General features: G+C 41.9%; 1 protein-coding gene across 2 annotated transcripts in view; it reads left to right on the top strand.

The window, feature by feature from the left end:
• Nucleotides 1-27,087, top strand: part of ABCB1 (ATP binding cassette subfamily B member 1) — a 74,430-nt gene that overhangs the window by 13,598 nt on the left and 33,745 nt on the right. For both annotated transcript variants that reach the window (XM_067470316.1, XM_060782324.2), the window contains exons 6-14: nt 1,817-2,008; nt 3,755-3,926; nt 6,429-6,553; nt 8,811-8,982; nt 14,250-14,363; nt 16,154-16,264; nt 16,610-16,735; nt 18,353-18,556; nt 21,087-21,257. In XM_067470316.1, coding sequence (XP_067326417.1) covers nt 1,817-2,008; nt 3,755-3,926; nt 6,429-6,553; nt 8,811-8,982; nt 14,250-14,363; nt 16,154-16,264; nt 16,610-16,735; nt 18,353-18,556; nt 21,087-21,257 — 1,387 coding nt within the window. The remainder of the gene's footprint in view (nt 1-1,816; nt 2,009-3,754; nt 3,927-6,428; nt 6,554-8,810; nt 8,983-14,249; nt 14,364-16,153; nt 16,265-16,609; nt 16,736-18,352; nt 18,557-21,086; nt 21,258-27,087) is intronic.

Raw genomic sequence — 27,087 nt, forward strand, 5'->3', positions numbered from 1 at the left:
AGCCCAAGGTTGGGCTAGGCTTGCAAGAAATAGACAAAACCATAAATAAGCCTATAACAAGAATGCATCTGCTCAGCTTCAAAGGGATCTTTTGTTTAGTTACCCAACTTCACTATTTAAGCTGGCTTCTTTATTTGGCCTTCACATTTGTAGAAGGGTTTGTTCCAGGCTGTTTCCATGGTCTTTCTGGACTCCATATGTCTTGGATCTCCTTTCCAGTGGATCTCCTTTCCAGTGAATCCTCTTTAATTGCCACGACTGAATGCTGTGGAATCCTTAGAGTTGTAGTTAGGTGAGGCACCAACACTCTTTGACACAGAAGTATATAAAGATTTTGTAAAACTACAGCTCCCAGAATTCCATAGCGTTGAGCCATGGAAGTTCAAGTGGTGTTGACCTACATCAATTCTACAGTGTGTTGATGCACCCCAAGTCTTTTATTTACCACTGTTCATTTTCTCAGAATTCATGTTTAAAAATACACTTTCAACTTCCTCCTCTTGTACAACTTCAACATTCCAGCTGCCTCTCAGAGCTATTTGGTGGTCTTGTGCATAGAATCACTATCTGTTTCTGTTTGTTGCATTTATAAGGTCCAGTTTTAGTTTTCGAGCACCTCTCTCAAAAACGGACACCTTTCCGAATGAGCTTTTTCATCCCATTGGTAGCAATGAACGGGCTTCCCACACTCCCGTGGGTGCTTTCTGGGCATGCATACCACACACACACACTCGTTCCAAGGAAAGTGTGTGTGTGTCTTGCAAACCCAAAGCACCAGGGCCTGCAGTTGAGTGCCGAGCGCCTCTTACTCAGTGCTCGGTGTAGGCGCGGGCGCTTTGGGCCTGCAAGCCACACATGCGCTCTCCTTGGAAAGAGACAGTGTGTATGGCTTCCAGGCCCAAAGCGCCTGTGCTGCCAGGGCTTGCAGCTGAGCACCGAAAATCAGGCAACCAAACGTTTACCGTTCCTACTTTCCTTTTGTTTCACTGATATTTCCGTAGCAGAGGGTGTGTACCATTTCATGCCATCTGAATGAAACAGATGATATGAAAACATGAATTAGACAGCTGAAATGGTTACAGGGCCTATGAATACTATTTGGATTATTGTCGGGCTGTTGTTGTTTTTGACTCCTTGCTGGACTCTACTGCAGGGGCTTTAAGTGAGGCCCACCACATCTAGTTCTCCTTCCCTCTGGTGAGACCTACACTTCCATAAACCCTTAGTTCTTTTATGCCTGTTACCAATGTAGCTGAGTTATAATAATTCTTAACTATTAACCTGACCTTAGTGGCACCTTCATTTTTCTTTTCATCCCCCTTTTTTGTTTTCTCATTGTGTTTTACACACACACCACACCTTTAACACCCAGGGGCTTGTGGCTTTTAAGGTTCTCATCTTGTAGCTCTACAGATGTTTTGATTGTGAGTTTCCACTCCTCAGATACCTGACTCTGAACACAGTGGCTGGAGCTTGTTAAAGTTGAAGTCCAAAACCAAGTTTGCCCCCACTTCAAAGTAACACCCTTTCAAATATTTAAACATGGCTATCATGTCTCTTGTTAGCTGTCTCTTCTGCTAGCTAAACATAACCAGCTCCCTAAACCACTTCCTTATAGCACTGACTTTACCCTGGGGTTCGTGACTTTACCCTGGGTTTGTGACTTTACCCTGAGAAATCATTTGCTGTACATGTTGTTGAACACAATTCTGTCAAATATACAGTCACTTCTTCCTGAGACTAATACATATTTCCGATGGTACAAGCAGCCAAAGAAACATTGCTTGAATTTGCCTCTACAATGTTGTGCTTCCAGATATGCATACTATTATTCAGGAATTGGTGCTGGAGTTCTTGTTGCTGCCTACATAGAGATTGCATGCTGGACGCTTGCAGCTGGACGCCAGGTCCGGCGTATTAGGCTGCGTTTTTTCCATGCTGTCCTCCGGCAAGAAATTGGATGGTTTGATGTCAACGATGTTGGGGAGCTAAATACTCGACTTATAGAGTAAGTATGTGATGCACATGCATTTTCTTCAATAGCGAATACAGGCAATATTCTGTATATAAGTTTTGAATAACATAGGGAAGGGTTAATACCCATGTGGTGTTTGTTTTGCTGTCCATACCTGTTCTGAAGATTTTACCTCACTTTTCTGTTCCTGTGACAATTGAAAAATGTGGCTTGTTGTGGAAACAAGGATTGATGAGAAAGATTCAGTGGAGACACTTTTTCCACATGGTAACTCTTCCAGGAGCAAATTTCCCTTCCAAGGGATAGATTTCTCTCACTTACTGTTGTCTCATCCCCATTGTTAACTTGGAGTCATTTGTAAGTAGGGGGGTATTTTCTGTTGGTCATGAGGTTCTGTGTGGGAAGTTTGGCCCAATTTTATCATTGGTGGGGTTCAGAATGCTTTTTGATTGTAAGTGAACTATAAATCCCAGCAACTACAACGCTCAAATGTCAAGTTCTATTTTCCCCTAACTCCACCAGTGTCCACATTTGGACATATTGAGTAGTCGTGCCACGTTTGGTCCAGATCTATCATTGTTTCAGTCCGCAGTGCTCTCTGGATGTAGGTGAACTACAACTACAAACTCAAGGTCAATGTTTATCAAACCCTTCCAGTATTTTCTGTTGGTCATGGAAGTTCTGTGTGCCAAGTCTGGTTTGATTCCATTGTTGGTAGAGTTCAGAATGCTGTTGATTGTAGGTGAACTATAAATCCGAGCAACTACAACTCCCAAATGACAAAATCAATCCCCCCCAACTCCACCAGTATTGAAATTTGGGCGTGTTGGGTATTTGTGCCAAATGTGGTCCGATGAATGAAAATACATCCTGCATATCAGATATTTACATTATGATTGAAAACAGTAGCAAAATGACAGTTAGGAAGTAGCAACTAAAATAATTTTATGGTTGGGGGTCACCACAATATGAGGAACTGTATTAAAGGGTCTCAGCATTAGGAAGGTTGAGAACCGCTGCGGTAGATTAAGAAGTAAACCCACTTGTGTATTGGAACTGTTGAATCATTGGACATTCAAAGAAAATTCTCAATCCATCTTCCACTCTTCTTTAAATTAAGAGAAGTAGTGAAGCTGCTGCCCTGAATAAAGACTGGGTTGGCAAAAGAAGCCTTTCTTTTTATTTCTTTTGTTTCATTCTCCATTCCATGTCAAGACATCATACAGACACCAGGATTGCAAGTTACATTAACTACCTTATGTGTCTGCATTGGAAGAGAAGTTGGGGGGGGGGGGGGAAGGGGATAAAGTCAAACAAAATAAATTATGTTCATCTCCATCTCTCACACTTTCTAACATATCCTCTCCTGAAGAGCATTCAAAATTTCACAAGTCTGCACAGATTTTGTGCTTTTTTTGCCCTACAGTCCCACTATGGTAATATAGATCTGAATGGATCTGGAGTGTGAGAACAAAGTAAATATCTCCTTGTTTGAATGAAAGCAAGCTATTGTGTTGGGGGAGGAAGTTATGACCCTCCATACATTATGGACAGCAATTCCCAGTAGCCTATGCCAGCATAGCCATTGGTGAGAATTGCTGGAAGTTGTAGCCTGAAGGGTTGTGTTACTTTCACCTTTGTTATATCATCTTTTGTGGTATCTATAAAGTGTGTGTTCAAAATATATCAAGATAGTGTAAATAGAGTATCTTGCAAAAATAGATTAGGAGTGCCACTCTGATATTTTAACCTAACCAATTTGTCTTCAATTATTTCCAGTGATGTCTCCAAGATCAATGAAGGAATTGGTGATAAGATTGCAATGTTAATCCAGGGAATATCTTCATTTATAGCAGCAGTTGTAATTGGATTTGTTAAAGGATGGGAACTGACTCTTGTGATACTTGCCATCAGTCCCGTTTTGGGACTGTCAGCTGCAATCTGGGCAAAGGTAGGTGTAGAAATGTGCAAGTATGCTACAATGCTGTAGATTCTGCTGAAGTGAGCTTTGATAGCTCCTGGTTTATTGTAGGCATTTCTAATTTGTTGGATCCAGACTTAGCCTTATTTAATAGAGTCATGGTTAAGTCCCGCTAAATAAGTCATTATTCAGACCCACTAATATTGATGGTTTAAGTGTGAATAAGGACTTTACCACACTAGTCCGTTACCTCATCGCAACCACATTAAGTAAATGGAAACGTAAGAGGAATATCCAGAAAGTAAGGTTACAATATTTTTAATACAAAGAATGAATATATTTTAATAAAATTTACATGGATTGTAGCATAGGCATTACATTATTTTTCCACATAATTACCATTCAGTTCAATAGATGTTGTCATCCGTGCAATGAGTATTTTGATGCCTATGTCTCCCGCCGCCGGTTTGTCACTTTGATTTTTATCTCAGCGTTATCGGAGAAGTGTTTTCCACCCAGGTGTTCCTTCAATTTAGTGAACAGATGGTAGTCACTGGGTGCAAAATGGGGGCTGTGAGAAGGGTGGCTTAAAACATCCCAACCAAATTAAGTCAATAACTCTTGTGTTGGATGAGCGGTGGATGGATGCACATTGTCATGAAGGAGACAGACTTCCGCCATTAGCATCTCATGACATTTGTTTTGGATGGCTCTGTGAAGTTTCTTCGTGGTCTCACAATATCTTGTAACATTGATTGTTTCACCTCTTTCCAAAAAATCAATGAGCAGAACCCCTTTTCTGTCCCAAAACTCTGACACCACGATTTTTCTCACAAGAAACGGAACCTTCACCACAAGGCCAGTCGATGAGCTACTGACGACTGGCACTGCTCGTTCACTTCCACTGGCTTCCCACAACACAGCAGTGATACCAACTTCCCCCTTGAAAATTCCTCATGGGAGCTACGTGCTTTGTAACCTTATTTTCTTGATAACACTCGTACTGTTATTGGAATGATTACTTTCACACCTTGATGCAGTTCCTCCTGCTGGCACTTTGTTCATGCATTCCGTCTTCTGCACTGCCCCATTTCCAACCCATATTTGCCCTACCAATGCATGAGTTCTTTAAAAATACTTCTCCCTCCTACACATAACTGCGTAGGAATGCAGTTGTGGCATTGCCATGAGACCTTCTTCCACTTTGCAATATTGGGACTGCAGAGGAACAATATTATCACACAAGAAAAAATAACAAATGAATAGCAATATGGAATTTATTGACTGTTTTTTCTCATCAATGAAGAGACATTACAATCATAGTTCAAGCAGTGTCATGCAGTAAACTCCACCCAAAGGCATTCTTAATCTGCTGTAATTGCACTTTATCAGCCTTGTGTGATAAGCACAGTTCAAGCACAGGGCAACTATGGAAGAGATGTCATGCAGTAAGATCCACCCAAAGGCATTCTTAATCTGCTGTAATTGCCCTATATCAGCCTTGTGTGATAAAGTCCTAAATATGGACTCAACCCTAGGAATGCTTTTGAGAGTCAAGTGAAGTTTTCTGAATGGTGGCAAGTTTGAAGTATTGGATATGGTCCATGAGAAGCTTTCCCCCTAAGCCAGTGGTTCTCAGCCTGGGGTCCCCAGATGTTTTTGGCTTACAACTCCCAGAAACCCCAGCCAGTTTACCAGGTGTTAGGATTTCTGGGAGTTGAAGGCCAAAACATCTGGGGACCCACAGGTTTAGAACCACTGCCCTAAGCCAATGCCTTCCAGGTATATAGTGTTACAGTTCCTGCTCTATAATGGGCATATTGCATGGAGACATGTGAAATTATAATCCCCATTAATCTAGAAGAACAAAGTTATTGGGGAAGACAGCCATGTTCTCTTTTTTTGCTGGCCTGTAGTTCATTTTACTCTTCTTAATAGTTTTATTTTTGTCAACTGCTCTACGATTTCCGTTCATAGACATAGCAAGATGCTTGCCTTCTGGCAGGAGATTTTCTTTTGGGATGGACTGTTCAAGTGGGTTTGGGGATTCCTTTATTTGCCCTTGGGACTTCCTGGAGGGTAATGAACTACAAAAAAAGTCCCAGATGTGAAAGTCACAAAAAAGTGGAGGAAACTCTAGCTCATTTTTAAAAAAATAGAAAATGTATAGTGCTAAATCATGCAATCTATTTAAAAGGTGACTTGATTAGAGATTTACAAAAGCGCTAAATTATCCTGAGTAGTGGAATTGATCAAAGCCAGTCTTGGTGCTGCCTGGGCCGTAAATGTTGAGTGTTCTGAAATGGCAACATATTGTTTGTTGCTTTTTTGTGTGGTTGTCGTATTATATGAAAAAGGACAGAAAGTTTTTATTGTCTCAGATGGTCCAAACAACCAGATTAAAACTAGAGTTCTGTGTAACTTCTCTTTGGATTCAGAGTTGGGAAGGGGAGGGCTCCTTTTGCAGTTTTGTCTCCAGCATCCAAATGTCTCCTGACAGACTTGGGACTGACCCCATTTTTTCTCAAACAGGTCATTACTGCTTTCACCAACAAAGAGCTTGCTGCATATGCAAAGGCTGGATCCGTCGCTGAGGAGGTTCTATCAGGAATTAGAACAGTGATGGCTTTTGGAGGACAGAAAAAAGAAATTGACCGGTAAGGGATTATGTTGTTTCCACACCCTGGTTTTGTTTTTTACCCAGATAGTAAAGCCAATTTGATGGCAAACAGAGCCCCTGGTGACAAAATGGATTAAACCAGGGGTTCTCAACCTGTGGGTCCCCAGATGTTTTGGCCTTCAACGTCCAGAAATCCTAACAGCAGGTAAACTGGCTGGGATTTCCCCAAAACACCTGGAGACCCACAAGTTGAGAATCACTGGGTTAAACCCTTGTGCTGGCAGGACTGACCGAAAGATTGGTGGTTCGCATTCAGGGAGCAGGATGAGCTCCTGTCTGTAAGCTCCAGCTTCTCATGCATGAGAGCCCCCAACAGGATGGTAAAACATCTGGGCATCCTTGCAGATGGCCAATTCTCTCACACCAGAAGCAACTTGAACTTTCTCAAGCCGCTCCTGACTCAAAAAGAAAGGAAAACAACAGCAAACAGTCCTTTGATGACAGTGGAAAAACAAAATAGAATGGATTGTAAATAGCTTTCAGTGCAATTAAGATCAGTACTAAAAAGAAATAATCCCATCAAATGTAATTTGACTCCTTATGTGGAAAGAACTTAAATTAACTAGATTTGAAGTTGAGGATTGTTCACAGCAGAGCTAAGGTTTCTCGTTATGTAGAGGGTTGTCAGCAGAAGGGCTCTAAGGGTGCACCTACACCATAGATTTAATGCAGTTTGATACTCCTTTAACTGCCATGGCTCAATGCTGTGGAGTCATAGGAGTTGTAGTTTTGCAAGGTCGTTATCCTTTTATGCAAAAAAGTGCAGGTGCCTCACCAAACTTTGAATCCTAGGATTTCGTAGCACTGAGCCATGGTAGTTAAAGTTATATCAAACTGCATGAATTCCAGAATGTAGATGCACCCTAAGTTACTATTCACCATATATCCTGAAGTCATTACAACTCCCCAAAATAATATATTATTTAAAAACTTATAAACAAATTACACCTCAAGACATATAATTGTCCTATAAAACAGCCCCCGCAAGCAATATAATTTGGATTAAATTATATAATGAATTCAAACTACAGGAAATGAGATTCCACCTGAACATTAGGAAGAACTTCCTAATGATGAGAGCTGTTCAGCAGTGGAACTCTCTGCCCTGGAGTGTGGTGGAAGCTCCTTCTTTGGAGGCTTTTAAACAAAGGTTGGATGGCCATCTGTCTGGGGTGCTTTGAATGCAATTTTCCTGCTGCATTTATTTTATTTTATTTACCATATTTATATATGTGATCTGGTCATCGACCGTAATAAAGTTTACTTACTTATTTACATATTTATATCCCATCCTTCTCACACTGAAGGGGACTCAGAGTCGGCCTTGTTTTATTATTTATTTATTTACAGTATTTATATTCCGCCCTTCTCATCCCACAGGGGACTTAGGGCGGATTGCAATGTACTTATACACGGCAAACATTCAATGCCATACACACACAACATATATAGACAGACACACAGAGGCAACTTAACATTCCAGCTTTTTGATGAGGGTATTCTGGCCACCAGGGGAGCTGTCGCTTCACCGTCCACTTGTGACACTGATGAAGTACTTCCTCATTCTTTGCATGCTTGCTGGAGATTTTTATGGCGGCATAAATTAGTTAAATTAGCCTCCCCGTATACGTGGTACCTAAATTTCCTACTTGACAGGGGCAACTGTCTTTCGGGCTGCAAAGGTCAACAGCAAGCTACACAAATTGGTCAGAAGCTCACTCTGACCTGGCTTCGAACTCATGACCTTTCGGTCAGTAGTGATCTTAGTGCAGCTGACTTCCAGCCAGCTGTGCCACACTCCTGGTGCTGATTGGCTACAATTCAATGCCATTTAAAACAACCAATTAAAATAAACAATTAAATTAAAACCATAGGATTAAAACATATTACCAAAATTTTTAAAGACCACATAGTCCAAAATTGTAATCCGGGGGCAGGGGGTTGGACTGGATGGCCCACGAGTCCTCTTCCAACTCTGTGATTCTATGGAATGACTTGCATATATTTCTGTTACTGATCTTGCAATCTTTTCTCTTCTTTCAAAAGTATTGAGAGGAATAATTTTTGTGTCACAAGAGTTCTTGAAAAACAAGGTCATAATAATAAAAAAAACACACGCAAATAGACAAAAATAATTTCCCTCCCAAGTTAACAAAATGTATAATTGAAACCAAGAGAAATGCATTTTGTTATCCAGTGCAGATTCTATAATGTGATATTTTCTGTTCTTTCAGGTATTCTAAAAATTTAGAAGATGCTAAAAACATGGGAATAAAAAAGGCTATTATGGCTAACATGTCCATAGGAATTGCTTTCTTACTGATATATGCAGCATATGCATTGGGTTTCTGGTATGGAACTACTTTGATCCTTGCGGGCAAGTACACTATTGGGAAAGTCCTCACGGTAAGTGACAAACAGTTTCCCAATGTTCTTTTTTTATAATCAGTGACCAAATTCAACATTGCTCAGAATACATGTGGGATACAAAATGGAATTTACGAAGAAATATGTTTATATGATGCCATATATGTTTATATGATGCCATGCACAATATTTCTGGGGTGCCCTCCTACGTAAGCCTAAAGGAAAGTGATTTGTGAGTCAGACAAAAGAAGGGATTTGCTTATATTAGTGTTTCTCAACCTAGGGGTCGGGACCCCTGGAAGGGTCACAAGGGGGGTGTCAGAGGGGTCACCAAAGACCATCAGAAAACACAGTATTTTCTGTTAGTCATGGGGATTCTGTGTGGGAAGTTTGGGCCAATTCTATCATTGGTGGGGCTCAGAATGATCTTTGATTGTAGGTGAACTATAAATCCCAGCAACTACAACTCCCGAATGTCAAGCTCTGTTTTCCCCAAACTCCATCAGTGTTCACATTGGCATATTGAGTATTCATGCCAAGTTTGCTCCAGATCCATCATTGTTTGAGTCCACAGTGCTTTCTGGATGAACTACAACTCTAAAACTCAATGTCAGTGCTCACCAAACCCTTCCAGTATTTTCTGTTGGTCATGGGAGTTCTGTTGAGTCTCCTCTAAAAACAGTGCCTGGATAGCCATTTATCAGGAGTGCTTTGATGGCAAAAGGGTTGGATTGAATGGCCTCTTACATAAATTATAGGTCGTTTAAGGGATCAGACAATTTATGGGAGATAATTTTTTCCAAGGCTAATAACTAATACATAAAAAATAACTTTTGGAGGCTGCAGATCCCAGAATCTTTCCATTTCATCATAGCAACTTGCCATTCTGCTTGTCCAGATTCTAGGAGCTGTAGTCCAATAAGGTCACTTTTCCAAAGTCAGTTGGTAAGCAGATGATGAAATAGAAGCTCAGGCTTCAAATGTGTGATTTTATTTATACGCATGTTTTGGTAGAAGGCAGTCAAATAGTGGGGGGATTATCACATTTCCATCCCATCTGTGGGCTACAAAAAGTCACCCACAGGCAAACTGACTAATAAGATGCTAGATCAGATTGTCTTGCATCCTAATCCAGGAGGACTGCAGAATCCTAATCCAGGAGGACTGTAGAATTAGTATAGTTTGACACCACTTGAACTGCCCGGGCTGGATGCTATCGAAGCATGGGAGTTGTGATTTGATGAGTCACCAGCACTTCTTGAGAGAGAAGGCTGAAGATGTTGTAAAACTACAACTCCCATGATTCCATAGCATTGAGCCATGGCAATTCGAGTGGTGTCGAATTGGATTAATTCTATGGTGTAGATGCACCCTTTGTCTTGCACTGGGGTGGTAGCTTTCTGTATCTCTTTCTGGCATCTGTGTTTCATTTAGAATCATAGAGTTGGAAGAGACCTTGTGGGCCATCCAATCCAACCCCCTACCAAGAAGCAGGACAATCGTGTTTAAAGCACCCCCAACAGATAGCCATCCAGCCTCTGTTTAAAAGCCTCCATAGAGGGAGCCTCCACCACACTTCAGAGTAGAGAGTTCCACTGCTGAACAGCTCTCACAGTCAGGAAGTTCTTCCTAATGTTCAGATGGAATCTCCTTTCTTGTAGTTTGAAGCCATTGTTCTGCGTCCTAGTCTCCAGGGCAGCAGGAAAAAAAGCTTGCTCCCTCCTCCCTATGACTTCCAATCACATATTTATACATGGCTATCATGTCTCCTCTCAGCCTTCTCTTCTTCAGGCTAAACAGGCCCAGCTCTTTAAGCCGCTCCTCATAGGGCTTGTTCTCCAGACCCTTGATCATTTTAGTCACCCTCCTCTGGACACATTCCAGCTTGTCAATATTTCTCTTCAATTGTGGTGCCCAGAATTACACACAGTAATCCAGGTGTGGTCTAACCAAGGCAGAATAGAGGGATAGCATGACTTCCCTGGATTTAGACACTATACTCCTATTAATGCAGCCCAAAATCCCATTGGCTTTTTTTGCTGCCGCATCACATTGTTGGCTCATGTTTAACTTGTTGTCCATGAGGAGTCCCAATATCTTTTTCACACGTACTGCTCTCGAGCCATACGTCCCCCATTCTGTATCTTTGCATTTCGTTTTTCCTGCCAAAGTGGAGTATCTTGCATTTGTCCCTGTTGAACTTCATTTTGTTAGTTTTGGCCCATCTCTCTAATTGGTTCAGATCGTTTTGAATTCTGCTCCTGTCTTCTGGGGTATTAGCTATCTCTCCCAATTTGGTGTCGTCTGCAAACGTGATGATCATGCCTTCTAACCCTTCATCTGAGCCATTAATAAAGATGTTGAACAGAACTGGGACCGGGACGGAACCCAATTATGTCACATTGAAGAGCCATGTCTGTATTTCATTTTGAGAGCATATGTTAGCATCTACTTATTGATTCCTAAACATCCTTTACTTTGCTCTCCTCTACTCTAAATTTGGCACTTTCTTGATGCCTGTGTTCTCCATCCTTGGCTATTTGTCCTCAGTTTTCCTGACCTTGCCTGAACTTCCTTCTTCAGTTCCCAAAAGTTCAGATGAGCTAAGTCCGTCCTTGGCTTTTCCCCTGACCTGGGTGCTCGCTTCCTTTCATTGTGCAGCAAAGCATTGTCTCAAAACAGTCACCGTGCCAATTTCCACACTAGGCTCAAGTGAATAGGCAAGTCAAAAGAAGTTGTATATTATGATTTGGGGAGGCTCCTCATATCTCTACCTGCACTCCTACTGGCATTGTATAAAAGGTTATGAGGGGGTGGGGTTGGGGAACTGCACAAGGCTTTTAACCTTTTCCCTCCCTTTCTAGCTTCATTTCCAATGTACCACAATAGTTAGAATTCCATAGGTGAAAATATATGGTACTACACTTAGGCTGTAAAATTGAAATGCACAGATATAGGGTGGATGACTCCTGGCTTGGAAATGGTCCATATGAAAGGAATCTGGGAATCTTAGTAGACCACAAGCTGAATATGAATCAACAATGTGGATAACACCATGTCCAGTTGTGCCCCACAGTTCAAGAAGGATGTGGACAAACTGGAACAAGGCCAAAAAAGGGTGACCAAATGATCAAAGGTTTGGAAGCCAAGCCCTATGAGGAACGGCTTCAGGAGCTGGTTATGTTGAGCTTGGAGAAAAGAAGGCTGAGAAAAGGGGACATGGTAACAATATTTAAATATTTGAAAATATGTGATATTGAGGAGTGGGGCAGCTTGTTTTCTGCAGCTCTGGAGACTAGGACATGGAGCAATGGATTCAAATGCCAGGAAAAGAGATTGCACTTAAACATTAGGAAGAATTTCCAAAGAACAGTTCAACTGTGTAATATGCTGTCACGGGTGCTTTGGTTGTGTATTCCTGCATGGAAGGGAGTTGGACTGGATGGCCCTTGGGGTCTCTTCCAACTCTATGATTCTGTGCCAGTGGTTCCCAACCCTTGGACCATGACAGCTAAAGTAAGTTAAGTGGCCCCAAAGTAATTATTATGATTATTTTACTGACACAAACACAGTATGACACAGCAAACGAGATATATATGCTGGATTTCGTATCACAAAATCATGAAGTCGAACACTTCCCAAGTGTTTAGCACTGTGTGAGATGCATTATTATTACTAATAATAATAATAATAATAATAATAAATAATTTAATAATAAAAATAAATGTATTATTATTATTATTATTATTATTATTATTATTATTACTCCCATTGCCAAACACGGGAGTTGTAATGGGAAAGCAGCCCTTTATAAGACTCTGTTTAGCCCTCCCAAAGTAGTAGTAGTAGTAGTAGTAGTAGTAGTAATTATTCTTATTACTATTAAAGCTGTTAGGGATAGTTTATTGGGTCTCGGGCTCTGCTTTTTGTGTTTTTTTCAAACTCTCTAAAGTTGATCAAAAACTGATTCATAACCTTTTGGTACTAATGTTGGAGAGTGCTTCCTGGTCAAAGTGGTCCCTGGTCAAGTGGTCCCTGGCCAAAAAAGGTTGGGAACCACTGTTCTATGTTAACCAGGACACATGTGGCTTGTTACCATCAGAGTATATTCAAGGTTCCACAATTTAGTAATGAGGAAGATCATACAAGATAGCAAGCTGAGGACAAAGGAAGAAACTGCAAGGAAGAGGTATTTTAAAGCAGTTGATATAGTGGGACAACAGAGGATTAATCAGGGCTTTCACTAACAAATTAGAACCATTAGAGGATATGATGCATACAAAGGCTTCATTAGACTTTTTCCCAAGAAGAACTATAAATATTTGGACATTTATACAATTAACTGCAATGGGGTTTAGTACACTAGAACATTCCATTCTTTGCATAAATAAATAAAGTTGCTAGCTACTGGTGAGAGAGGATGTTGACCATTCAGACTTACACCTATTCCTTAGTGCTATATAAAAAGGAAAAATAAGTTTGAGCAGTCCTACTCCTAGTAGTATTATTGCAATGTTGTTGTTGCATTGTTGTAAAATGCAACATTTATCCTGCATTGACAAAGTATTATGTGCAGCCATTTGGGAATTACTTCAAAATCAGGATACATTCATGTTATTTAAATATTTCATCCTGCCGTAAAGAGATCATATCTAAGGATTTCAGAGCTGCCTAATAAAACGAATTTAAACTGCTGAACTTGCTGACCGAAAGGTTGGCGGTTCAAATCTGGGGAGCGGGGGTGAGCTCCCACTGTTAGGTCTAGCTGCTGCCAACCTAGCAGTTTGAAAAAATGCAAGTGTGAGTAGACCAATAGGTACCGTTTCTGCAGGAAGGTAACAGAACTCCATGCAGTCATGCTGGCCACGTAACCTTGGAAGTGTCTACAGACAACACCAGCTCTTCGGCTTAGAAATGGTGATGAGCACCCCCCCCCCCCCCGAATCAGACACGACTAGACTTAATGTCAGGGGAAGCCTTTACCTTTACTTTACTTCAAGTAAATGAAATTATAATAGCTGAAATACCATCAGTCTACTAGCAAGGGAATCTCAGCCTACGTGCCAATAATATGGAATTTGCAGCGATTTAATCTTTGCCCTGTCTTTGAGCACTGCCTGGATTTTGTGACCCTGTGCTTGGAATTAACAGATGATGGGTAGTGTATTCCTTTCCTCTCTGTATTTGTTATTTGCTTTGATAAACATTAAGATTCATCCACATGACATTTAACATCAAATGGAAACTTTTAAACTTGAATGAATAAATGAAGAATGATTAATATCTTCCTTTTTCCATTTCCAAAGATCTTCTTTGCTGTCCTGATTGGAGCATTCAGCCTTGGGCAGGCGGCTCCAAACCTAGAAGCCTTTGCTATTGCCAGAGGAGCCGCTTATGCAATTTTCAACATCATAGACAGTGTAAGTCTCGTTTTTGGAGCCGTGACTTGTTGTAATGGAGAGCCAGGAAGTCTGCATGTTAGTATAGATTTGTAATCATCCTTGGCTTGAATCCAGAGAAGAATGGGAACAGCTCTACATGCTTAAGGGCTGTTTCCGATGCCACACCACAAGCCACATCAGACACAAAGGAAATGTTTAAAATTGGCATTGGGAAGTGTGTTGTTCAGAATATAAATTCCCACCGGCTGTTCCTAAATTCCTGTCTATGCCTAAAGTACTTCTTTGAATGCTAGCCATAACATATACTGTTAATGGCTTCTCCCTAATTCTCACTGAACAGCTGTATAAATCACAAATGATCAATAAATAATGCTAAGAGGCTAGTAATAATTGATCAGAAGATGCAGAAGACACTGCCTGCCTTGGTATGCCTTGAAATATCAATCCAATTCATGTATGGTGAATTTTAAGAAGTAATATGCATGGGACCAGAAGTTTGGGATTTTTTTATTTTGGAATACATGTATTTATAATAGTAATAATAAAACTTGATTAATATTTCGCCTGATCTCCCCGTGGGGACTCAGGGCGAATTCCAGCAAACATTCAATGCCTCAGTACAACAACAAATACCAACATAATAATCCATAATATCCCCACATATGAAAACAACTTACAACATGACATCTATAAATGAAATAAAATGTAATCAACCAAAATTTATATAGTGACATAAAACCTAAACATAAAACATCCACATTGACATTAACATTACATTAATTTACAGGAGCCAAATAAAATTCACAAAGATATGTGAGTTAATTGTGTGGCCAGTGATATTAACTGGACTAACATGGCCTGAATACAGTATTAGTTTTTAATCAAAGATCATGTAATGGTCTCTCATTATCTAGTCCCCCTCCTCTCTGTATACTAGTGAGCAAAAATAAGTTTTCAGTTGTTTCTTGAAGGGGAGGAGGGAAGGGGCCATCTTTATTTCTTTAGGGATGGGGTTCTAGAGGTGGGGGGTGATCACAGAGAATACCCTCTCTCTCATTTCAAAACAACAACACACATACTAGAATTTGTGTGTGTGTGTGTGTGTGTGTGTGTGTCAGGAGCAACTTGAGAAACTATAATTTGCTTTTGGGGTGAGAGAATTGGCTGTCTGCAAGGATGTTGCTCAGGGGATACCCAGATGTTTTTGATGTTTTATCATCCTTGTGGGAGGTTTCTCCCATGACCCTTCATGGGGAGCTGGAGCTGACAGATGGAGCTCATCTGCACTCTCCCCAGATTTGAACCTCCAAACTGTCTGTCTTCAGTGCTGTGGGAACAAGGGTTTAACCCATTGCACCACCGGGGGCTACTATGCCAGATATTAATAACATGTGAGGAGGGGAAGAGGTTGGTGGATAAATCTGCATAATTGAATGCCATCATCAACCCAATTGAAATGAAGTGCAACATTGCTTCTAAATTCACTTCTGTTTGTTCTCTCTCCAGAGGTGGAGAGGGAAGGTAGAGAGAAATAGGAATCCTGGGACTGTAGCAAATTAAGGGAGTAAATATCATCCTTAAATTTATGCTTCCAACAGATCCATAGTAGGGAGACGTTGGAAGAAGCAAGGGCTGGGTTATGGGTTCCGTTTTCCTTGAATTGAAATGAAAAAGACCTCTTTATTCTGACCCCAAGACTAAGATGCCTTTCTGCCTAGCTTTGTAAGTAGGAGGCACTGGAGATAATGATGTGAAATGATTTGCAGATTAAGTGCAAAATCCACTAAATTATTTTTATTTTTATTTAGGAACCTAAGATTGACAGCTTCTCAGAATCTGGTTACAAACCTGAGAAAATTAAAGGAGATATGGCTTTCCACAATGTGCATTTCAATTATCCAGCAAGAGAAGATGTCCAGGTATCATGAATTAAATCAGTATAGATAATCTGCATCCATTTAAGCCTTTTTTATGAATATTGAAGGAAACTCTGTGTACAGTCTGAAATGTGTTTAAAATATGTAATTGCAGTCAACTCAGACTTACTGGTTTGCTCCTGTGAGGCATGTTATAGTACATCTTAATGACACCTGAAACCAACTAATATTCTAGGTAAATTGTTTCAAACTATACCAGAAGGACTGGGAATCATGCAAACTTGTGTCCCCAAAGGTTGTGTATTTTATTCAAAGTGCAATAACTTAAAATCTGGACACAGCATGTTTCAAAGTATCTTGTTCATCTTTATGTGTTTACTCATTCAGGTGTTAAAAGGGCTGAATCTGAAGATTAACAGTGGCCAGACAGTCGCTCTGGTCGGCAGCAGTGGCTGCGGGAAAAGCACAACAGTCCAATTGATACAGAGATTTTATGATCCTCTGGAAGGCATGGTAAGATACTTGATCCAGTCCAAATTGCTCTACTTAGTGAAAGCAGATGGGTGGAAAAAATCAAGAATCCTCTTGGCCCCACTACCGTCTCAAGCGCAGTTGGTGGGGACAAGAGAGAGGGCCTTCTCGGTGGTGGCCCCCTGCGTCTGGAATGCCCTTCCAAGGGAAATAAGACAGGCCCCATCCCTCCCCTCCTTTTGTAACAGCTTGAAGACCTGGTGGTTTCAACAAGCCTTTGAAAATGACCAGTTCTAACTCAGCCCTACACATTGTAGAATAAGGCCTTATTCTTCCTACCAATTACCCAGATCATTTCCTCTAATCGGCCTCAGAATGAACAGTCACAGACCTGTACCTAATATTATTGTTGCCTGCCATAGCATTGCACTTAATTCCCGGGCCCCCTAGAATTTTTGGGCTTGCACAAATCTTGGCCCAGCCTTTTGAATTTTTTAATTGTCTTGAACAGGCAGGATTACTTTTAATGTATGTGTGTTATGGCGACAATTTTTATGCTTATATTTTCTTTTGTTAATCTTATGGTTATGTTGTTTTTTACTTTGTGTGTTTTGTGATGTTACCTGAGTCCCCTGAGGGAGATGGCCCGGTATATAAATAAAGTTATTATTATTATTATTATTATTATTATTATAAAAAGAGTGTTTGTGTGGAGAGACATACAGGCAGGTCCAGAAAGCACACGTGCTTGTAGCCAAGAGCCTCTTACTCTAGAGTAAGAGGTGCTCAGCTGCAGGTGCGCTCCAGGCCTGCCTGCACACCCCGCCACACATGCCTCGCCCCACATTCCGAGAGTGCGTGTATGGCGGGGCGTGCAGACAGACCCAGAGCATGCCTGCAGCCAAGCTCCAGGCCTGCCTGCCTGCATGCCCCGTCACACACGTACTCTCTTTCCAAGGCCAGGAGGCAAATTTGGATGCACATGAAAGCAGGCTGTAGGCAGGCTTTCATGTTGAGCAGAATTTTATGTGGGGAGGGGGCTTTCCATTTCATGCTTCCTAATAAATGGAAGACATGAAAGAAACAGTAGTAACAATAGGAACAAATTTCACGCACATGTCTAGTTGTTACCTAGCAGACTTGTGTAAAAGTAGAAATGCATATCTGAAAAAAGTAGAAATGCATGTGGAAATGTCTAAACGTTTAGTAGTGGAAGGACAAAAAGGACCACAAAGGTGTAAATTTAGAAAGAAATATTATAATATAAATATTATTTTATGAATACTTGGAAAAAGTGGTGAGAAGAGTGGCTATTCCATTGAAAGGCCCTTGGTGCTTTTTCTTCATATAATTGTCTCTAAATTGAGCTTGAAATTGGTGTCCCTTCAAATGTCAACCCCATGCTTTGTTTTCTCTAACATCCTTTTGAAACAGAGAGCTGCATTATGTCACTTTGGACATGTGGCATCTCATTCCCACTTTTTCTCCCCAACATTCCTATCTCAATATTCCCTTCTCTTGTGTTTCCTTTTATAAGCTGTATGCTGCACTAATGGATATCTTTTGACTCTTTTTATATTTTCTTATTCTGATACTTGGCAAATATATCCTATTAAGATTAACCTGGAATCTCTGTTGTGTAATTTTGTTCCATTGTAGGTCACTATTGATGGACAGGATATTAAGACCATAAATATAAGGTATCTGAGGGAAATTATAGGCGTGGTGAACCAGGAACCTGTGTTGTTTGCCACCACAATTGCAGAAAATATTCGCTATGGCCGTGAAGACGTCACCATGGAAGAGATGGAGAAAGCCGTGAAAGAAGCCAATGCCTATGACTTCATCATGAAGTTACCTGATGTGAGAAATTGCGATAACCGTTCTCCATCTTCTGTTCTAAAGTGGGGATGGGAAACTGTGACATTTCAAATGTTTATGGACTACAGCTGTCATCACCCCTCACTTCTTTTTTGTTTAAAGTTCTATTGAAGTTTCATTTTCTTAATGTCAAGGTTGAACGTAATCATGAGGATGAAAAAAGGAATTCCCTAAAATAAATTAACAGTTAAAAAATTTAACTCAGTCACAAGACCGAAATATTAATGCAATATCTGAGATAGGTAAAGGTAAAGGTTTCCCCAGACATGAAGTCTAATCGTGTCTAACTCTAGGGGGGGGGGGGGGGGTCATATGTTGCACCCCAGGGCAGGAATCCCTCTGACTTAAAACACCACACAGCTGAGAAAAATAGCAAGCAGTTTATTAAAGGTAATTAAAAGCAGCAGCGGTAAAAAGTTATCCACAGTAAAAGATACACCCAATTAGGTAGGAAAGATAAATAGGAACAGATTATCCAGGAAAATAGTCCAAAAGAATCCATAAAAACAGATACTGGAACTTCCAAGGCAAAAACCCCAAAGTACTTGAATATGAATCAAATAAGGCATTTAAACATGAATAACAAGGCACTTAAAACAAAACATCCAGGAACCTGGGAAGAGATCTTGTCCTAAATCCAACATTGCTTCATCTGGCTACTTGACATTTTTATCCCTGCTATCTCTACTACTGTGTTTCCCAAGCAGCCAAGAAAGGATTTTTTTTCTCAGCTTTGGGTTCCCTGCCAGCCTCTGCTGTAATCTGGCTACGTGCCTGAGAGCCTGATTTGTTTGTCTTTGCTGACTGAAAACACTTCTTCTGTTCAGAGGCTTATTAACTTCTGCCTCTGGAACAGGCTCAAGGCCTTGAGAATGCTCTTGTAACAATTCAGGCCCAGGGAACAGACCATCATCCCCAATCCCTTCAGGAACATTATCATCAGAAGAGTCACTTTGAACATGAACCACATTGTCATTCCCTGCATCTACAGCAACCTGATCCTTGAACACGTGAACCACATTGTCATTCCCTGCATCCACATCAATCTGATCATCACACATATGGACCTCATTGTCACTTCCATCATCCAGAGTACCCTGATCATTAGACACAATCACAGGCTGAACTCTCAACATTGTGTTCATCTCCATTTCTACGCAAAAGAGCTGGCATTGTCCGTAGACACTTCCAAGGTCATGTGGATCGACATTACTTTCCCACAGAAGCGGTACCTATTGTCCAGTTCTGTAGTTTTCTGGTGAAAAAAATTACCTCACAAACAAAGTGGGAAGGCTTTATTTCAAAAGCATACATTGGGGTATAAAACAAAATCCCAACTGACAGTTTATTTCCCTCACGCCTCCTATCCGTCACCCTGGCACCTCCCCTTCATTGCTCCCATTTCCATGGCAACCCTCTCCCTTGTTTCAAATATACAGAGGCCACATCTAAGGCATGGTCTAATTTTCTGGCTTCATACAAAACCAAGAAATAAGATCATGACACCTATTGATCTACTCACATTTGCATGTTTTTGAACTGCTAAGTTGGCAGAAGCTGGGGCTAACTGCGGGAGCTCACCCCATTCCCCTGATTCAAACTGCCAACCTGTCAGTCAGCAAGTTCAGCAGCTCAGCAGTTTAACCCGCTGTGCCACCAGGGCCCCCCATCTGAGATACACCGTTTGTATGTATATGTGACAATTGTAAATCATCACTCAGTGTTCATTAGGACTGATGGGAGTCATTTTTTTAAAGCTTTGGTTAACAAATTACACTCCGCTAAATAAAACATAAATAAACATTGAGAGAAGGAAGACGTATTTGTGACGTTTAATGGTAATTAAGAGTCTGTTCCTCTACATATTATTTGCCTAAGAAAACTATGAAATTGATGGGTCACCATATCAACTGGTGACTGGAAAACATATAAACACATACATTTAACCTTAAGATGTATGTCTTTGAAAGGATAGCGCTTAAGGGATTTCCATCAGTGAAGATATCATTTATTTGTGTGTGTGTACTGGCCTTGAGGTACATTGGTACACTTAGTTGTTATTTTTCAAAAGGAAGTATTTATTAAAGAAATAATAATAAAGTTAAAGCTAACACACATAGCAAAGCTAACACACACAGGAGGAGAAAATCTTTCAGTTCAAATAGAGAAAACTCGTGCACGGTGGAGACAGTATGTTTCCTGAAGTGCTGGAGGTGTGGTGCAAATATTTTTCCAGCATTGAGCACACAAGGTATTTGCTATAAGGGTCACTATGGATATTTATTATTGGTATATTTAAGGCATTTGTCACCTGCCTTTCAGGCTGGCTTGAACTTTGGCACAAAATGTAGGGTATTTATGCAATCAAGCAAGCAAGCAATTAATCATTGCGTCTGACTGTTTACTCCAGGAGCTTTCCTTGCATCAAAGGAAAGTGTAGCAAGCAAAGCTACCCTTACTCATTTATGCTTTGAGAAATAAATGAAGGAAATGTCTTTTTTCTGTCTTGCAGAAGTTTGACACTATGGTTGGAGACAGAGGGGCACAGCTCAGTGGAGGGCAAAAGCAAAGGATAGCCATTGCTCGGGCTCTGGTTCGGAATCCCAAGATCCTCCTGCTGGACGAGGCAACGTCAGCTTTGGACACAGAAAGTGAAGCTGTGGTTCAAGCAGCATTGGACAAGGTCTGTCCTCTTCTATAAGCCCAACATATGCGTTGACCCTTTTAGCTGGGTGTGATAGTAGTCCAAATCTTTCTTGGGTTGTGTAATTTTTTTCTTCTTCTTTACACTGTAGTGTTGTTTTGTTACATGTGCTCCAGGCTTTCTTTATGAAATGTTTGAAGGTATAGCAGTGCCAAGGAGAGAGATGTGGCTCCAAGCCAAGACTGGTGGGGCAGGGAGTGAAGGTGGAGGTGTTTGGCCACCCTTGATTCATAGCCTCTCTGGGTAAAATCAAACTTGAAAGGCAGATATGCTGTGCTTTTAGGAAAGTATCCCTAGCTTATGAAATTCAAAGGGTCACCATAATTCAATAGGTGACTTGGTGGTACATATACACATATTTACCAAGATTATTTCTATCCTGCTTCTGCAGTGTACATTTCAGTTTTAGTGAGTTAATAAAGCACACCACATTGAGAAGATATATTATGCATTGCACTGAAGGTGGATGGTCATCCAGTCTAGGGCAGAGACTCTATAAACAAAGCCTACGGCTCGCTAGAAATAATCAAAATAGACCAAAAGCTGCAGTCTTTGGAAGGAATTCCTAAAAGCCAATCCCTTGTTTCCTTTGAAGGATAAAAATGGATTCCAAGAGCTGCTCTGGAAAATAGAACAAGTAGAAAAGAAGAGAGGCAATAAGAAGATGTTATATTTTCAACTGGGCTAATAACACAGCCCAATAAAAAATGATTTACACACACAAATACACACATGAGTGAGAGAGAGAGAGGGAGATGTCTTGGTTTTTTAGACCTATTCTTCGGGTTATTTGGGACACTGATTCAGAAAATTGCATTGTAATTTTCAGCTCTAGTTTCTTGGATATGGCCAACATCATTTTCTCTGAATGAAAAGATGGCGACTGGTAGATGGCATATATTCTATATCTCAAAAACTAGAGCGGATAGGCAGAAACTGGTGCCATTTTTAGAATCAGCTGGTCAAATATATCCAGAAACAGGGCTAACGTTTGAGACACCAAATTATGCGTCTCAGTGTAATTATTTTGCCAGGTTTCCTCTGGGATGCTCCTTCTAGGAAGATTTTAACTTGAATTAATGATTTATTAACATAATAGCAAGTTGTGAAAATAGGTTAGCAAAAAATTAGTGAATGTTCAACACTACACTAAAAGGAGAGTGCAATTGGATAATTGTCTTCATTTTTAAAATATGAATTTTAAACGTGTGTCCTTTATTTAATCTATGTTTTGTGTATTTTAATACGTGTTTTATAGAAGTACATTTTAATATGTATCTTGTATAGAAAGACATTTCAATATGTGTATTTGGTACTTTTGCAATGTTTATGTGTTTTAATTGTTCTGTAACCTTCTCGAGCCACAAAAAGAGGCGGGTAAGAAATAAAATTATTACTGGGTAGCTGTGAGTTTTCTGGACTGTATGGCCATGTTCCAGAAGCATTCTCTCATGATGTTTTGCCCACATCTATGGCAGGCATCCTCAGAGATTGCGAGGTCCTTTGGAAACTAGGAAACTGATGTTTATATATCTGTGGAATGTCCAGGGTGGGAGAAAGAACTCTTGACTTTTTGAGGTAGGTGTTAATGTTGCAGTTGACCACCTTGATTAGCATTTAATTGCCATGTAGCTTCAAAGCCTGGCTGATTGCTCTCTGGGGATCCTTTGTTGGGAGGTATTAGCTGGCCCCGATTGACAATTACAAGGCCATTAAATGCTAATTGATGTGGCCAGTTGCAACATTCACACTTGCCTTAAGCAGACAGGAGTTCTTTCTCCCAACCTGGACAATCCACAGATATACAATCTTCACTTGGCTAGTTTCCAACAGACCTCACAGCCTCTGAGGATGCCTGCAAGAGATGTGGGTGAAACGTCAGGAGATAATTTTCTGGAACATGGCCATACAGCCCAGAAAACCCACAACAACCCAATGATTCTGGCCATGAAAGCTTTCGACAACAAAATAATAATAATAATAATAATAATAATATCCCAATTCTATTCAAATAGACCCAAGGAAGACTTCTGAACAAAGAGGTCTGAATTATAGCCTTTACAAAGCGCACTTCTTTCTGTCACCATGGAGAGAAAACTTCCCAAAGATATGGTTCAAAGTACCACAGAACATTATTGGATTTCCGTGTGGAAGAGCTATTCCTGGGTTAGCTGTGTCGTTCTCCAAATGACATTGGGCAAATCATTAACTCTATCATGAGAGGCAGAAAGAATCATAAAAGAATGTCTTAAGAGTTTACAAAGCCATTTTGCTGTTGATAGTGTAGCCATATACATACCTACTCGGAATCCTAGGCTATGTGATTATAACCTGAACTTGTGACACTTGACGAGGAAACTCATGAACAGATCATCTATTTTAAACCTCATCTAGTCATTTTTTAATGTGCACTGAGTACCTTAAACTGGGGCTAATTTTAAACCAGATGATGTCAAAAGATGCTTTTAAACATTAAAACATAGTTTATCAAACTTTCTAATACACAAAATAATGTTTCAAAGGACTAATACATTGGAAATAGCGAACTTCTTCAAGCCCCGACTAGTTATTTGTTGTGTATTGCTTACTGTATTGGTATGCAATTTTGCCTTAACTCTTTGTTGTGGGAAGGGCTGAAGACCTGTGATCAAAATTGGGCTTGTTCAGGATTCAGACTTCATTTTAGCACAGTTAAGTTTAGACTTCAGTAAGAACTGTATGCTTTAGACTTCAATGCAGGAACTATATGCTTAGAGACTTCAGTAGGAACAGATGTATGCTTTCAGACTCTCAGATGTATGCTTCCAAATTTTATGAACTCCATTGGACTTTCAGACTAGACAGAGACTCTATTAGACTCTCAGTGCAGAGATATGCTTTAGATTATGGACTGTTGATTATAAGAAAAATGCCCTGTGTTACCTACACAGAGAAACTACTTCACGTCTACTTGTAACTGAGTTGATAAGCAAAGTACCTGTATGCTGAGTATATGAAGTTTGTGAGTAAACCAACTATCTAACTTAAAGAAGTCTGCTTATTTTTGTCTCTTGAGCGCATGATTTGAAGGCAAATACATTTTAAGGGAGAGTAGATGTTTTTTGGGCAACTAAAAGAACACTTCTGAAACTCTGCTATATATGTCTGTGTTTTTGTGCCTTGGCAGAACGTATCTAAGTTTATCAGTCTAACAGCTGAGAAACCTGATTGCCTTGCATGAAAGCCATTCTCCCAAAAGGTTATGACTCTTAACAGATCATGCTTTTTACCAAGAGGTTATGGCATTATTTTTCAAAAGGTTGTGACTTCTAACAAGGTCATGTCTTTCCAAAGATCATGAAATCTCCAAAAGGTTATGGAGATTTCCATTTTCCAAAATACTATAATAAGCAGGATGTAAAAAAATGCAAAAATGGATTTAAACTAAAAAAAGATTTAATTTTTTAAAAAAGGCCTGTTTCCTGTCGTAGTCCCTGTGAATCGTACATTTGGTATTCTTGCGCTTGCGCAGTAAGCCTTCGGAACCTTCTAGAAAGTAAAATAACAATTTGACCCCAGCTAGGCCCGCCCACCCTCTCCCCGAGTATAAGTAGCCCGTGGGCGGGGCTAGCCAGCAGTTCTCTTTTCCGCGCTCCTGTTGGTAGCCTGAGAACCTTCTTTCTCCGTGCGAGCTTCTGTGATTCTACTGTGTTATTTATTGGCTTTTGACTGGACTGTTTTTGGACTAAGGTATCGGATTTGTGATTGGACCCTGTTTGCCACCGATCGGACTGCTTACTTTGACTTTTTCTCGGGGCTCCTACTAGCTTCCGCTAAGATATGGCGACCACGTCATTTAAGCGGTGCTCAAACTGCCCCAACCTATACCCTAACACGGATGGGCACTCATTGTGTTGGACTTGCCTGGGAGAGGGTCACCTCACCCAGTCTTGCTCCGTCTGTCTGGCTTTCACGCCTCAGACCAGGAAGAGCCGAGAGCTCCGTCTTAAGGCTGCCCTTTATGAGAGGGCCTTGCTCCCGCCCACACCACCGGCACAACAAGCGCCATCGGCGGTGACTGCCTTGCCCTTTCTGAGTCGAGCTGGGGATCCGGCAAAAAAGAAGGCTAAAAAGCCGAAGGACAAGGCCTCACAAGATGGCGGCCGTCCAGTACTGGGCAAAAAAGCGGCTTCAAAAAGAGCGGGAAGCGCCGCTTCATCCTCTACCGCCTCAGCTCCTCCCCCTATTATGGCGGAGGGGCATGAACAACCAAGCTTGCCTGTGGCAGCACCTACCTTGAACATGGAGCCGGCGGACGCTACTCCCGCTAGGGCGTCTCTTTCGAGGCCGGAGAGCCTGCTGCCAGAGACTTCAGTGACTCCTTTAATGCCTATACTGTCTCCCTCCGGTATCGAGGGAGCTGGAGAGGTGGCCCTCAGAGAGGAAAGGCTGCCGGCTGTAGCTCCGCCCACAACTCCACCCTTGGAGGCGGAGCCATCCTGTAGCGGCGCTTTCGGAGGCATTTTCAATGGCCCGCCTCCCTCCGCTACCGAGGCTGCTTTGGGAATTCCTTCCCCGAGGCCGGCGACCTTGGAGCCTTTCCAAGCCTCGGCAGAGGGCCCAGCTGGTTACTCTGCCCAGCTGATGCTGCCGGCTGGAGCATCAGGGACGGAGTCCTACCGAGCCCAGCAGAGGGATGGCCGGGGATCACGTCGCCCTAGCAAGCGCCCCAGGCGTTCAAGATCTCCCTCACGGAGGAGCAGGGGCTCCCGGCGCCGACGTCATCGAGCCTCCACGAGGAGCAGCAGGCGATCCGGATCTTCTTCCTCCTCCTCCTCTTCAACCTCGTCTTCCTCGTCCTCCTCACCCTCCCCCAGACGCAGAAGGCGCTCCCACCGGTCCCGGAGACGGAGTACGCCGAGGCCGACGGTCCCGCAGGGCTTCTGGCAAATGGCCCCATCGGGCCAACTCATCTTTGTGCCGGCCCCGGTCCCCTTTTCGGTGGCAGCGGCTCCCCCTCCCCCGCCCCTTGCAGCATCGGGGCTGGAGGGGAACGGCCTGGGACGGGACGCTTTGCCTGCGCGGGCCCACCCTGTGCATGCCGCTCCAGCGGGCCCTGCTCCGACCCCGAGGATGGATGCTAGCCCAGCAGGGGACGGGCTGCGGGCAGGGAGCTGTCAGCCACCTGTCCCTGTGACACCGATGGGTGCTGCGGGTGCGACTGACTTGATGTTGTGTAGCCCTCCTCCTGCGAGGGCTCCTGCCACCTCGACCTCCACCCGCCCAACAGAATTGGACGTTGCCACTGCGACTCCCGCGAGGGTGGCACCAGTGGACTTGCCAGTGACTTCAGCCCAAGATGATAATGAACCGAGGGACAGCGATTCCGGTTCAGAACCACCCGAGGTGGTTCAAAATTTGGGGGGTGAGGATGCTTCTGTTGTTTTACCTGCCGATTTTCATAAATTTGCAGCCTTGGTTGAAAGAATGATAAGGGCCTTAGACATCCCTGCCCCTAAACCCCCTGAACATGTCGAGGACCCGATGTTCCCGTCGGAGGAACAAAATGTGGTATCCTCTTCTGCCCTTCCTGTATTGCCCTACCTATTGAAGCTAGCAAAGGTTGTAGATATGGCTCCATCTGCCGTGCCGGCCGTCCCTAGGCGGTTGGATGCGTTATACAAGATTGATATGACTACAGCTAAATGGGCACTAGCACCCCCTAAGGCCAACACCGTGGTGGCGGAGGTCACCAAGTCTAAGCGGCCCAAGAACTCAGTTACCACCCCCCCAGATAGAGAGGGTAGGAAACTGGATACTTTTGGGAAAA

This window comes from Anolis sagrei, chromosome 6 (genome assembly GCF_037176765.1).
Source record: "Anolis sagrei isolate rAnoSag1 chromosome 6, rAnoSag1.mat, whole genome shotgun sequence".
In the NCBI taxonomy this organism is placed as follows: Eukaryota; Metazoa; Chordata; class Lepidosauria; order Squamata; family Dactyloidae; genus Anolis; species Anolis sagrei.